The sequence below is a fragment of the Camarhynchus parvulus genome, chromosome 2 (genome assembly GCF_901933205.1).
Source record: "Camarhynchus parvulus chromosome 2, STF_HiC, whole genome shotgun sequence".
Lineage (NCBI taxonomy): Eukaryota > Metazoa > Chordata > Aves > Passeriformes > Thraupidae > Camarhynchus > Camarhynchus parvulus.
Genome location: NC_044572.1, coordinates 13,373,463 through 13,385,770, shown reverse-complemented (window position 1 = coordinate 13,385,770; position 12,308 = coordinate 13,373,463). Strand labels below are relative to the sequence as shown.

The 12,308-nt window shown below is 53.6% G+C and overlaps 1 protein-coding gene across 1 annotated transcript; it reads right to left on the bottom strand.

Moving 5' to 3' along the window:
- Nucleotides 1-7,024: 7,024 nt before the first annotated feature.
- FZD8 (frizzled class receptor 8) lies at nt 7,025-10,332 on the bottom strand. Its single transcript, XM_030943135.1, is given in 2 exon segments — nt 7,025-8,626; nt 8,628-10,332. Coding segments are annotated over 2 exon segments (2,013 nt in total). The 5' UTR covers nt 9,680-10,332; the 3' UTR covers nt 7,025-7,665.
- Nucleotides 10,333-12,308: the final 1,976 nt, after the last annotated feature.

The window sequence follows — 12,308 nt, the reverse complement described above, 5'->3', positions numbered from 1 at the left end:
ATATAATATCACTTAATGCAAAACAACTTATCACTTTCCTTCCAAATTATCTATGTAACACCTTATATTCAAAAGCTTTCATAATTTAGTTGAGATGAAACCAACAGACAGTCTATAAAAGTTGCTGTATGCACATTATTTACTTTCAGCTTCCACAGATTGTTCACTGTTGGTTTTGGACCTTACAGAAAATTCTATCCGGAATAATTTTCCATTAACAACTTCTAAGGCAAGCAGAAATATACAATTTAAAAAATATTCTTATCTACTCTATTTTCTCAGAAGGAATTATATTTGAAAGCACTGTGTAAATTCATGGGTAAAACCCTAATTCAGAAAAGCACTCTTGTTCAGGAAAACATTTATGCACATGCTTACTTTAAGTATTTTATAAAATCTCACTGAAATCAATGGGACTTTGGCATGCACTTAAATAGCCCTTACCACCCTACATGCTTATGATCCACTTCTATTCAAGAAAGCAATCAAGCACAAGTTTCTGAATCAGGATCTAAAGGTATTCTGTGAAAACCATTTCTATTCCAAGCTCTACTAATAAATTAGGTTTTTTGTGATTTTGCTTTTTTTTTCCATTAAGAATGTATAACGTGAATGTGCTTTGCTTCATTTTAAGCTGCAAAGGCCCATTTTATGTACTGCTTGTTAAATCAGATTCTAATGATTCTTTCCCTCATGCAAATCTTTCCTCTCATTCATGGATTGTATTTAAATTCTGCTCAGCTTGTATTCATGATGCCTTGTCAGTGATTTGCATTGCTCTGATGCATTTGCCCTGGTTGCACCCCTCACTCACTTTGGCTTGAGAACATAGAAGCCATAAATAACTCTTTAGCTGCTAAAAACAACACACACAATTCTTGTACACTAATGAGCTCCTGGATGGCAGCAATGAAGCTCCGTGTGGGTCTCCGTGGTTTCCTGATCTTGCTATTCCAAATGCCCTGTGTCCCGGAAAACTAAAATTTTACAGCTTGTTATAGCAAAATATTCTTTCCCTAGAATTTTGCAAAAAAGTAACTTCAGTTTAAAACCCACAATGATAAATGTGCTTTCCACCCCACAGGTTTGGGGAGAGAAAGTGATGCAGCTCCCTGCAGAGAGGCTGCAGCTCCGGATGGCAGCGATGTACAGAACACACAGTGCCCAAAGCTGCACAGTCTGCACGGGAAACATTTCCCCTTCCTTTCCTGAAAGATTTAATTCTGTTCCCTCCCTACATCTGGACAGAAAGCCAAAGCAAGTAATTTGTTTCCTAAGCCAGATGGTTACATTTTCTGATTTACATTGAAAGAGAGCATTTAGATTTCAACCACTGAGAAATTATGAAGGTATCATGTCTCAAACACATTTTTAATAAGTCTCTTCATAGCATGAAAACTATTCTTTTTTATTTCAGAAGATGTGAAAATGGGACATTCTGGTTGTAAGTTTATTTTTGGAAAAAAGTCAAGTAGAAAAAAATAACTTGAGACTTCAAATTGAGACTTGAGTTTTAATGCTTCTTTGTGAAGAATGTCACATATAATTATCAATGACAGAAGTCTGGAGGAAAGAACTTCCAACTAATGCATTTAAAGCATACCTGAAAGCATCAGGTATACTTGAAAGTATCCAGCATACAGCTATACCTGAAAGTATAAGGAATACAAGTCTCACGTAAGGCAAGACTGATGGGATAAGAGCCCTTTTTTAATGCCACATATTTAAGAAGTTAGTGTCCAACAGAAATAGCCCAGCTTTCTCCTTTATAATATATTAGGCATCTACAGCAATGTGGCCACATCTTTCCGACTAAATTTCTCTTTTCTTGCAAAGCTGGATTTTAGGAAAGAGCATCTTAGTTTTGCGTTCTCCCCTGTTTGTTGCAGCGCTGGTGAGCCCTGCCCCGAGGGTGTCCGCAGCGCTGTGCGGGGTCAGGCAGGGACCGGCGGCTCCCATCGCCCCTCCGCGCTCCGCGGGGAGGAGAAGCTGCGGGAAGGGCGGCAAAGCGGGAATCCCGCGGGAGCAGGAGCGGGGGAAGGCGCTGGAATTCCCGGTGTCCCCAGCGGAAGGCGCTGGAATTCCCGGTGTCCCCAGCGGAGGGCACTGCGGGATGGCGAGCGCTGGAGCCCCGAGCCCCGCCGCGTCCCGCTGCTGTGCCCGCACGCCTCTGCCACCGCCGCTCCGGAATTGCTGTAAACCTTCTTTCCCCTACCTGCCTGCCGTAGGGAATGGGAGGAATGAGGAATTTCGCTCCAGTACGAGCTAATTCCGCTTCAGCCCTGCGGCACCCAGGGCCCGATGGGGTCGGGAGCGCGCCGGGCAGAGCCGGGCTCGGGGCTGCGGCCGCCGGGGCTCTGCGGGGACGCGGTGGGAGAAACTGCTCTGAAAATGGAGCTGCACTGAGGACACGGCAGAGTCAGGAAATCCAGGTTTTCCTCCTAGACTCGCACCTAGGTTTCATTAGCCTGGGTATTATTACTGCAATTTCTGCCTCGCAAGAAGAAATTTGACTATTAATTCACGAGTGAATGTGAAGTGTTTTGAGATGACAGATAAGAGACTAGTAGGAGTGAAGAAAAGCTTGGTTCAGCATTTGACCTTAGGTACTAGTTTCTGAGGTGATTTGACTATCCTTAGTCACCTCAGATTATTGCTCCACATTTTAATACCAGACACTAGTTATTTCCATACCACCATAGCATTTATTATGTGTGATCCTTTCTGCTGAACTAGTGAAACTCATATACTTGATTACAGTAATGATGGGCAGTTGTAAAACTTAAATAAATAGAGCTGTCCGAAGATTTTGAATTGAGTTCTCTCAAAGGCTGCCTAGAGCTCATCATGACCACATGCAGGGAGCCTGCCTTGTTGAATGTTTTTTTCTTTGGACTGACATTTTCAGATCTCTTTATTCTTCTTAGTCTCATCCTATTGTTTCCAGGGTGACCTTTGTTGCCCCGCCTCTTTAATTCTAGGCACAGGTGTGCTGTCCTTCCATACCATCCAGTTTTGGTATGCAGGACAAAAAAAGAAGGAACATGGCCAGGAAGGAGAGAGATTGCTCTTCACTCCCTTCCCCGTTGGGCCAGAAGCTGCATTGGCCATGGTGTGTGGGAGTGGAAGTGTGTGCCTGGAGATGCACAGGCTGTGTGGCTCTGGAATGGGGTGCAGGAGCAGGGCATGCTCCAGGCAGGTTGTAACAGGCGCTCTGGAGACTGGCTGTGATTCCATAAGCTGGTTTGACTGGTCCACACTGAGCTTTCCTCCAGCATGATCTTGGCTGCAGGTGAGTTTTCACTCCAGGAGCATCTTTTGTAATTTTTCAATGCACATTATCACTAGTTCTCTTATCTGTCACATTAGGTGGCCTGTCTATCCCATGTAAAATTTTTTTATTGCTTAAGAGGGTTACCTTACTGTGCAGGCTAGATCTGGCTTTTGCACTGCATCTAGTGCTTGTGACATAAGTGTGTTATGGGATCAAGAAGTGGTCTTGTACTGAATTTTCTATTTCAAAGTAGAGCTGGGATTCTCCCAAGGCCTTTCTTTCTCAGTGATTCCTTTTTAAATTTGGGCATTCTGCCTTATCTCCCAGTACCAGTTTCCTCTTGTAAAAAACTGTTGCTTTCTTCTACAAGCCACTTTCAGGTGTCTAGAGATGTGTCCTCCTGAGGGAACCTGGAAAAAGCCCAGGCTCTGAAGCTGGGGTGAAAACACTGTGGGTAGTGTGTGCACAGAGGCACCCCTGCCTCCAGTTTTCCTACCCCACCTGGGACAGCTTTGAGCACCTCAGTGGTTTAAATATTGTGTAAGAAAAGAGAAACATTCCTTGTGTGCCAGTCTAAGCCTTCCCAGAAAGCCCGGTCACATTTGTATTATCACAATGTACAAGAATTTCCAAATTCCTTCTTTTCTTGAAGCCCCTTCCCAACCAAATGCTTGATTACCAAAGCTTCAGGGACTTCTCCTGCACAGGGAAAACTTTGGAGCACATTTCCAGCTGGCTCCCAAGGACTGTGCAGCAGGGCCCAGGGGATGCACTGTGGCCCTGCTGAGGCTCTGCACCTCACCTGCTCTGCTGTGCCTCCTTTTAAAAGGCCCACCAGAAGCTAGGCCAGCTCTCTGGGAGGCTTCAGGGTTTTTAGTTTTTGCAGCAGAAGAAAGATCTGTAAGATTTCCTTTCTGAAGCAGGAGCATGTAAACTAAGGAGGGGTCCTGGGGGGAAAAAAAAGCGGGGGGAAATAAAAAAATAAGAGAACTCTCCAAAGGTATCTTGCTTATTAGAGAAGAAAAAAAATCCCAAACCATGTTTTTGTGCTAACTTGGTCACTCACCTGAGCAGAGCAGTTTGGCCTTTCTGTGGGAGGCTCTCAGTTGCCTTTATCCAGCCCCCCAAATGCTGCCATACAAGCTCTGCTCTGGGCCACATCAGTGACAGCAAAACTTTCCCTTGGCTCTCCAGAGCCAGTGGGTGTGGGTGCTGCCCCTGCCCATGGATGAGCCTCTGGCAGCAGGGATGCTGCTGGCACTCCTGCTCTGCAGCCAGGCCGTGGGCCATGGGTCTCCTTGGGCTGTTTTCTGTAGCTCTCTGGCAGATTTACAGAGAAGGCAGTTTATCATCAGATCTTGAAAATTACCACATCATTTCTATCACGTCACCAATACTTTTTGGATCTTCACAGAAAATTTAACCTTAAAGTTTGATAAAGGGCATCCTAATAATGTGAAGTTCATTGTAGCTGTGGATTTTTATTTTTCATGTACCTAAATGCCTTGCTCTTGGTGTTTCTGATTGTTTTTCCCTATCTACAAATTTTATGCTGATTCACAATATCTGCGCTTCTAAGTTAGCTTCTTTAGCTCCATTTCCCTAGGTTTGTGTTTCTAGTGGTTTTAATTTTACCTGATTTTCATTTGTTTACCCTTTGCATTATTACTCAGTCACTTCCAAAGCAGGCATCTTGTTTACCTGGCTAGCTCTGAGACCCCTTTTTTTTAGTTCACCTGTAGCCCCTCCTGGCTCATTCTGGAGGAGGTTAAGCCAAAGAACTACTTTTTTCTTTTGCTAGAAATGCTTTTATCTCAGTGTGAGCAACCTGCATCAGCAGCCTGTGAGAGACCTATCTAAACAAATTCTCAGAGAAGAGTTGTGACTGTACCTCTCCTCTGTCTTCCTTGCTGGAATCTGGTGGAGGGGAAGGAAATAAAGATTTTTATTTGCAGAACTGATTGTGCTATGTGGGTCTTCCCCAGCAGGAAAGGAAAGCTGACGGCTGGGAAAAATGCCATGTTGATTTAACAATAACCTTAAAAAGAATGTTTCCAGCAATATAGAAAAATAGTATGGCCTTTTCAACTTACAGCTATGTCAATATTCTGATGCTCGTCAGTTGGTGCACAAATAGGTACCATCTGTAAATCCCAGGGGAGTTTCCTTTGCATTTAAGAAGTTAAAATTATTTTTCCCATCAAGTAGCTAGTTAGCATTTTAAATTACTCCTTTTCATGTTCCTGGCAACTTTGTAGAAGTGGGGTCTATTAAGTCAGGAGATCTTTGAAAGGGACACCAATAATCAAGTCGGTGCTCAATGAAACAAGGTTTTTCCCACAAATCATGACTGATATCTGTGTCATTAGTAGGGTAGCTGCCCATCTCTTATCATGATTGGCAGGTTAATAAGGGACCTGGGGCTATCTTTTCACTGCTAGCACACAACCTAACCAATTGCTTTTAAATGACTGCTAATTTGACAGAATATAAGCAGAATATGTAAAAATATCTGGAGTAATGTCTAATGCAGTTTTTACTCCTGGTATTCTGAGTGCTCTCATTTTGGAAAACAGATTAGAATGTTAGTTAATAGATTTTAAATTTTTTTGGACACTCAGTTTTTAAAGAAAATCTTGTAGTTGTTCTTTGGTTCAATTAGGACCAAAAGAGAAGGGAGTTTTGTAATGCAATTGTCCTGTAAAGGAAAATGTTTTAAATTGGGGAGATTATGTGAGCAGACCACCTGTAGGGCATTCATAGCTCTTTTCTATAATGCTCCAAGCCATGCCTTGCTGCCTGCAGTCTGGCTAACAATGCAGGGAAAAGCTGTTTAAAAGGCTGTTCTCCCTTTTCCCTCTGGTGTTCACTAACTGTTACAAGTCTTCCTCTTAAAAAAAAAAAAAAAAGTCCCATGTCCCTTTAATTGAAGAACTTTAAGGCTCCATGGTGGCCAATTGGTCTGCAACAAGAGGAACCAGGCAGCAGGGAAAGAAACTTCAGACTATACATCACGTTTGGTGAAGAGAAAAGATCAAAGTTTTCCCAAACTCAAAAGAAACCAAGTTCCCTACAGATTAACCCTATTCATTTAGCTCCTCTTAAAGGAATGATGTTCTGAGCCACTGGGCAGACAGGTAAAAAGTTCAACAATTGCCAAAGCATTCTTCTGTTAATTCAACAGCCTTCTGCTCAAATAAATTAGCTTACTCCTGACAGAAGAACAATACCTTTTCTCTTGAAAAAGGACCATATTTGATATACAAAAGTTAAGATGTTAGTTTAATCTGTTAAGAAGAGATTGATCTAACAAATCTCAACTCACTGTTCCACCACAGTACATGAGCTATGAATTTAAAACATTAACCTTTTACACTTCAGTATGCATCCCAGGAAAGGCAGGTGCTTACAGAAGTGTAGACAACAGATATGAGAGGCGGGTGTGCACATTCCTAAAATAACACCCGTTTTAAAAGGATACTTAACATGCCATGGGAGATGACTCTTTTGTAAAGGCTCAAAGACATCATCATCTTTCAAAAAAGGAAAGAAGTATGGTAAAGCACCTCCCAGTTTTGGCAAACACTTTTTCAAAACAACTTGTTGAATGACTTGTTTTCTTGTGTCTACATATCTCCCTTCTTTAACAGGTAATGACTGGAGCATGAATGTAGTTCATAGTTTATGGAACCACCTAAAGATATAGCAGCTGGAATAACCAGGGCAGGAGGAGAGGAGAAGCTTGAAAAAGTCATTTATCAAAAGTCATTTTATTGACAAAATAGAATACTCATATTTGCTCTTACAGGGGTAGCCTCTAAATTTTTACAAAAAAATTTACAGACTGTATAGCTTTGGATATATACATATTTTACACATCTGTACAAGGTAACAAATAATTATATAAATACATCCTTTAATGTAGGAAACCCGTATTTAGCTGGGGTGTATAATTAAGACATTTTTTGATTCAGTCAATATTGTAAGGCATTTGCCTGGTCATCCACATCCCAAAAACCTGCAGTCCCCAGCAGACTCCCACCTCAGGACGGGGGGAGGAAGACCCTCTCTCCCAGGAGTAAAGAGCTGCTGTTAGTCCAGAGTGATTCAGAAGCTGCTGTGCCTTGCCCTCTGCAAGACACGGGTGAGCCTCTACCCTCCTCTGCCAGCAAAATAATAAGCTGGCTCCTTGAAGTACATGCTCCCTGCATATGAATGGAGGGGAAGGAGGAGGGGGTTGGAGCCTGGGGCCTCTGCCAGCTGCATTGTTCTATACAAGCTGTGGCTAATAAGGACCATTAGGGGTTCATTAATGGCACCAAACAGTGAGGAGGCATTTTAGGCAGGCCAGTGTCCCTCATTCCCTAACCTTTGGCCTCTTTCCCCCCTCCTCACACTTGAGACAGGGGCATCTGCTTGGGATAGGAGACAGAGCTGGCGGTGCCTGATCTCCACGTCAGGCCGGTGCTGACATCGCTGTAGAGTGAACCGCCACCTCCGGCCCCGAGTCCTCCTGCCGTGGTGATCACCGCCTGTCCACCTGCCCCTGCCCCTGCGCTCCCAGCCACGGCAGCGCCTTTGCTGGCCCAGCAGCAGCGAGTGCAGAGGGCCCTCCAGGACTCCAGGGTCTTGCCGGACCAGACCCAGACACCAGAAGTGATGCCCACCACCAGGCACATGAAGTACTTGAGCATGAAGACGGCGTAGTCGGGGCGGCGGGCCTGGTCGGGCTGCTGGTCTCGCAGGCAGGGGCAGTTGTGCGTGGCCTCCCAGCGGGGCCGGTTGTGCTGCTCGTAGAACAGGCAGGCGACCACGCTGGCAGCCGGCACGGTGTAGAGCACGGTGAAGAGTCCCAGGCGTATCATCAGCTTCTCCAGCTTGTGGGTCTTGGTGGGGCCACCCTGCTGCTTGATGACGCTGCGGATACGGAAGAGCGAGACGAAGCCGGCGAGCAGGAACATGGAGCCGATGGCCAAGTAGATGAGCAGAGGGGCCAGCACGAAGCCCCGTAGGTTCTCCAGGCTCTGGTTGCCCACGTAGCAGATGCCGGCCACGGGGTCCCCGTCCACAGAACTGAGTGCCAGCACAGCGATGGACTTGACGCTGGGGAGCAGCCAGGCGGCCAGGTGGAAATACTGCGCGTAGCCGGCGATGGCCTCGTTGCCCCACTTCATGCCCGCCGCCAGGAACCAGGTGAGGGAGAGGATGACCCACCAGATGGAGCTGGCCATGCCGAAGAAGTAGACGAGCAGGAAGACCACGGTGCACAGCGCCGGGCCGGTGCTCTCGTACCGCACGTGCTCGGCCACCGCCAGCTCCGGCTGCAGCTCGGCCGCGCCGCCCGCCGCGCCGCGCCCCCGCCGCCGCCGCCCCCGCCGCCGCGCCGCCGCCGGCCCCCGCCGCCCCGGCCCCCGCGCCGCCCGCGCCCGCCCCGCCGCTGCACGCCACCTTCTCGTGCCCCGCCACCAGCCGCACCAGGTAGCCGAGGGACACGAAGAGGTAGCAGGCGGCCAGGAAGATGATGGGGCGCTCGGGGTACTTGAAGCGCTCCATGTCGATGAGGAAGGTGGAGACGGTGGCGAAGGTGGAGAGGAAGCAGAGCACGGACCAGAGCCCGATCCAGAAGGCGGTGAAGGCGCGCTCGTCGGGGCTGAAGTAGGGGTTGTGGCAGGGCAGGGCGCAGTTGGCGATCTGGCCCGTCTTGACGCGGTTGTAGAGCGGGTGCCGCTCGCTGGACACCGACACCATGGGCGCCCGGCACTGGCAGCCCGGCTCGCAGGGCGGCGGCGGCCGCGGCTTGCGCGGAGCCTCGGCCGGCGGGGCGGCGGCGGCGGGGGGCGCCTTGGCGGGGGTGCCGGGCTTGGAGCCGCGGAGCGGGGGCTTGGCGGGCGGCGGCGCGGCCGTGGTGAGGTCCGTGCGGTTGTAGTCCATACAGAGCGTGTCCGGGCTGCCCTGCTCGGGGAGGCGGTCGCAGCGCATCCTGTCGGGCCAGGCGAAGCCGTACTGGCGCATGAGCGGGGCGCAGCCGGCCTTGGCCCGCTCGCAGACGCTGCGGCAGGGCGGCAGCGGCTTCTTGTAGTCCTCCAGGCAGATGGGGGTGTACATGCTGCAGAGGAAGAAGCGCAGGTCGCTGGAACACTGGATCTCCACCAGCGGCCAGAACTGGTGCACCTCCAGCCCGGCCTCGTCCTGCGTGTCGTGGTTGAACTGGTTGGGCATGTAGGTGTAGTTGTAGCCGATGCCCTTGCAGAGGGGCACGGTGATCTCCTGGCACGACAGCTCCTTCGCCGAGGAGGAGGAGGAGGACGCGGCGGCTGCGGCCGAGGCGGCGGCGCAGCCGGCGCGCTGCAGCAGGGACAGGGCGGCGAGCAGCGAGGTGATTTCCAACAGGTAACTCCACTCCATGCTCGGCGGCGCGCGGGCGGCGGCCCCGGCTCCTCTCCCGTCCCGCTCAGCAGCCGCGGGGAACGCGGCGCCACAGCACCCCCCCGCCCCGGCTACCCCCGGGGGGGCGGAGGGCGGCCCCCTCCGTGCCGGTCGCAGGTGAGAGGTCTCGCAGCTCCCGCCGGACTCCGTCGTCCGCGGGCACCCGGTGAGGTGAAGCCCCCACTCGGCGCCGGAGGATGGGGGTCGGCTCACGGGAGGCCCCTCAGCCGCCGTCGCATCGTTCCCCGCGGGGTCGGTTTCGCAGGGGGAGGCGCGGCTCCTCTCGCCGCTGCTCCAGCGCCGGCCGGGCACAGGGCGGCGGCGGCAGAGAAGTTTCGCCGTCAGCCCCCGGGCGGCGCGGTGAAGAAGGCTAAGGCGTCCCGGGAACCAGGCGGTGCCGGGCTCCCACCGCCCCGAGCGAGCGGGCAGCGGCGGGGCCGGAGCTGGAGCGGCCGGAGCGGCTCTTTCTGCTGCCCGCCCGAGCGCAGGGCTCCGCGGGTGACCGCCAGCCGGCCGGTCCTGGCCCTGCGCTGGGTCCCTCTCCGGCTGCCGGGCGCCCCGGCCGCGATCGCGCCACCTGAGCCGCGGGTCGAGCGCGGCAGCGCCTCCGCCAACTTCTCGCTCTCCGGCCCCGGCAGCAGCGCTCCGGCCGCCGCGCTCTCATGAATATTTATAGCGAGAGCCGCCAGGCCCCGCCCCCGCCTCATCGTCCGCCTATCAGCCGCGCTCGGGCGGGACGCGGGGGGCGGGCCCCGGGGCTCCTTAAGGTGGCGCCGGTGCCGGACTGTGATGGTGGCGGGTGTTGCTGGGTCGCACTGCCTGCGGGGACGCGGCGATGCTTGCTCGGCCCCTGCCCATGCGGAGACGCGCGGCTCTGCAGCGCGGTGCGCGGGCTGCGGCAGCCACGCACCGGCCCGGGCTGCGCAGAGATCTCTGTCCGCCTGCACGGGCTCTCGGGCAAGTCGCAGTCTCCGCAGCCGCAGTTTAAGTAGCGCTCGGGGCTGTCTCGGAAGGGGTTTCCTATCACCTCGTTCTGCCCGCGGGATCGCCGCCCGTGCCGGTGTGCGCGCTGCACCATCCCCTTGCACGTGTTAGTGACGGGGGTCCCGGCAGCACCGCAGCCCCGACCTTGCCACCTGGCTGCCCGCGCCCCCGGCCCCAGCGCGGATCTCCGAACAACGCGCGGTGCAAGCGCAGCGCTGGAGGCTGTGCCCGGGGTTGGGGTCGTGACGGGTGTCACGGGGACCACCGAGGCGCGGGCAGCCGCGGGTCACGGCGCTCGTCGGGGCGCGCTCAGGCGGTGCCGTGTGTGCGCCCCGGCCGGCGCCGGGAGCTCCCGGTGGGACGGCGGGAAGCAGCCCCGCGCCCCGGCAGGTGGACACTCGGTTCCCAGCCGGGCAAGGACACGCGGTAGCTCCGAGGCCGGCCCTGGGCGCACACTGCCCGCGGGACATGGGCCCGCACCGCGGCCGCCGCCGGCCACTGACCGCAGCCCACGGACCGCACCGGGAGCCGGTCCTGGCGCGGCTGCGGCTCCCGAGCGCCCGCGCCAGCCCGGCGCCGCGGCGGTGACTCGCTGAGGAGCCGCCCGCAGGCTCCCAGAGCGGCGCGTCCCGCCTGGGCCGGCCGAGCAGCCATATGCGGCTGGATGGCCCCGCGCTGTGGAGTCCCCCCGCCCTCCGCTCCCGGGACCGCGAGAGGAGTCGCTGCTTTCCTCCGCCCGCGGCGGGGAGGGGGCGGGCTGGAATTCCGGCGGCCCCGCCGTAGCCAGACCACCTTAAGGGGAGCGGCGGCGGCGGGCGCGGGCTGCGAGCGCGGCGGGGCCGTCCCGGGGGGTTGTCGCGCTCCCGGGACGGGGCGTTTGTTTGTTAATTGAGGCGCTGCTGCGCCTGGCGCTCGCGCGGCGCTCCCGCTGCGGCCCTAATGACTGGAACCGCGGGAACGCGGCGGGGCCCGTCTGCCGGCGGCGGGAATCGTGTGATTCGCGGGGAGGCGCACGGAGAGAAGCGGGGCCGGGGGGGCAGCGAGCCCGCCCCGGGGGGGCGGTGAGGGGCGCCCGGGGAGGAAATGGAACGCGTGAGGCCAAACAAGGAACAATCCCCGGGTTGTTGGCTGAGCCAACAGGCTGCTGTCGCCGTGTGAGCGAACGCGCGGATTACCCCGTTAGGAGGAAATGGGCGATGATGGGGCGATAAACGCGCCCGCTGTGTGACCACAATTGATTTGCAATTGACCGAGCGCCGCTCCCGACCCCGCGCCCGCCCCGGGTCTCACGGGGCTGGGAAGCTCCCGGAGGCCGTGGCCGCGCTCCTCCGCCTGCTCGGACTGTGCGGTCGGTCCCGCTATTACACGTGCGGTGCTGTTTGTGACCACAATCAGAACTTTCCCAAAAGTAGCAGGTGGTTATTTTAGCGCTAACTTAGTTAACACCATTGTGAAGTCTTACGAGCTCGAACAATGCCCGGTGAAGAAAACGTCTGGCGCAGGACTCAGTGACGGATAGAGGTTTAAAAAGTCTCCAGTCCTGGATGCGATGCTCCATTTAAAGAAGTGACTTTTTTTTTGTGTGGTGGCTGCTTGAAGCGCACCTTATTGAAAAATCTCTACA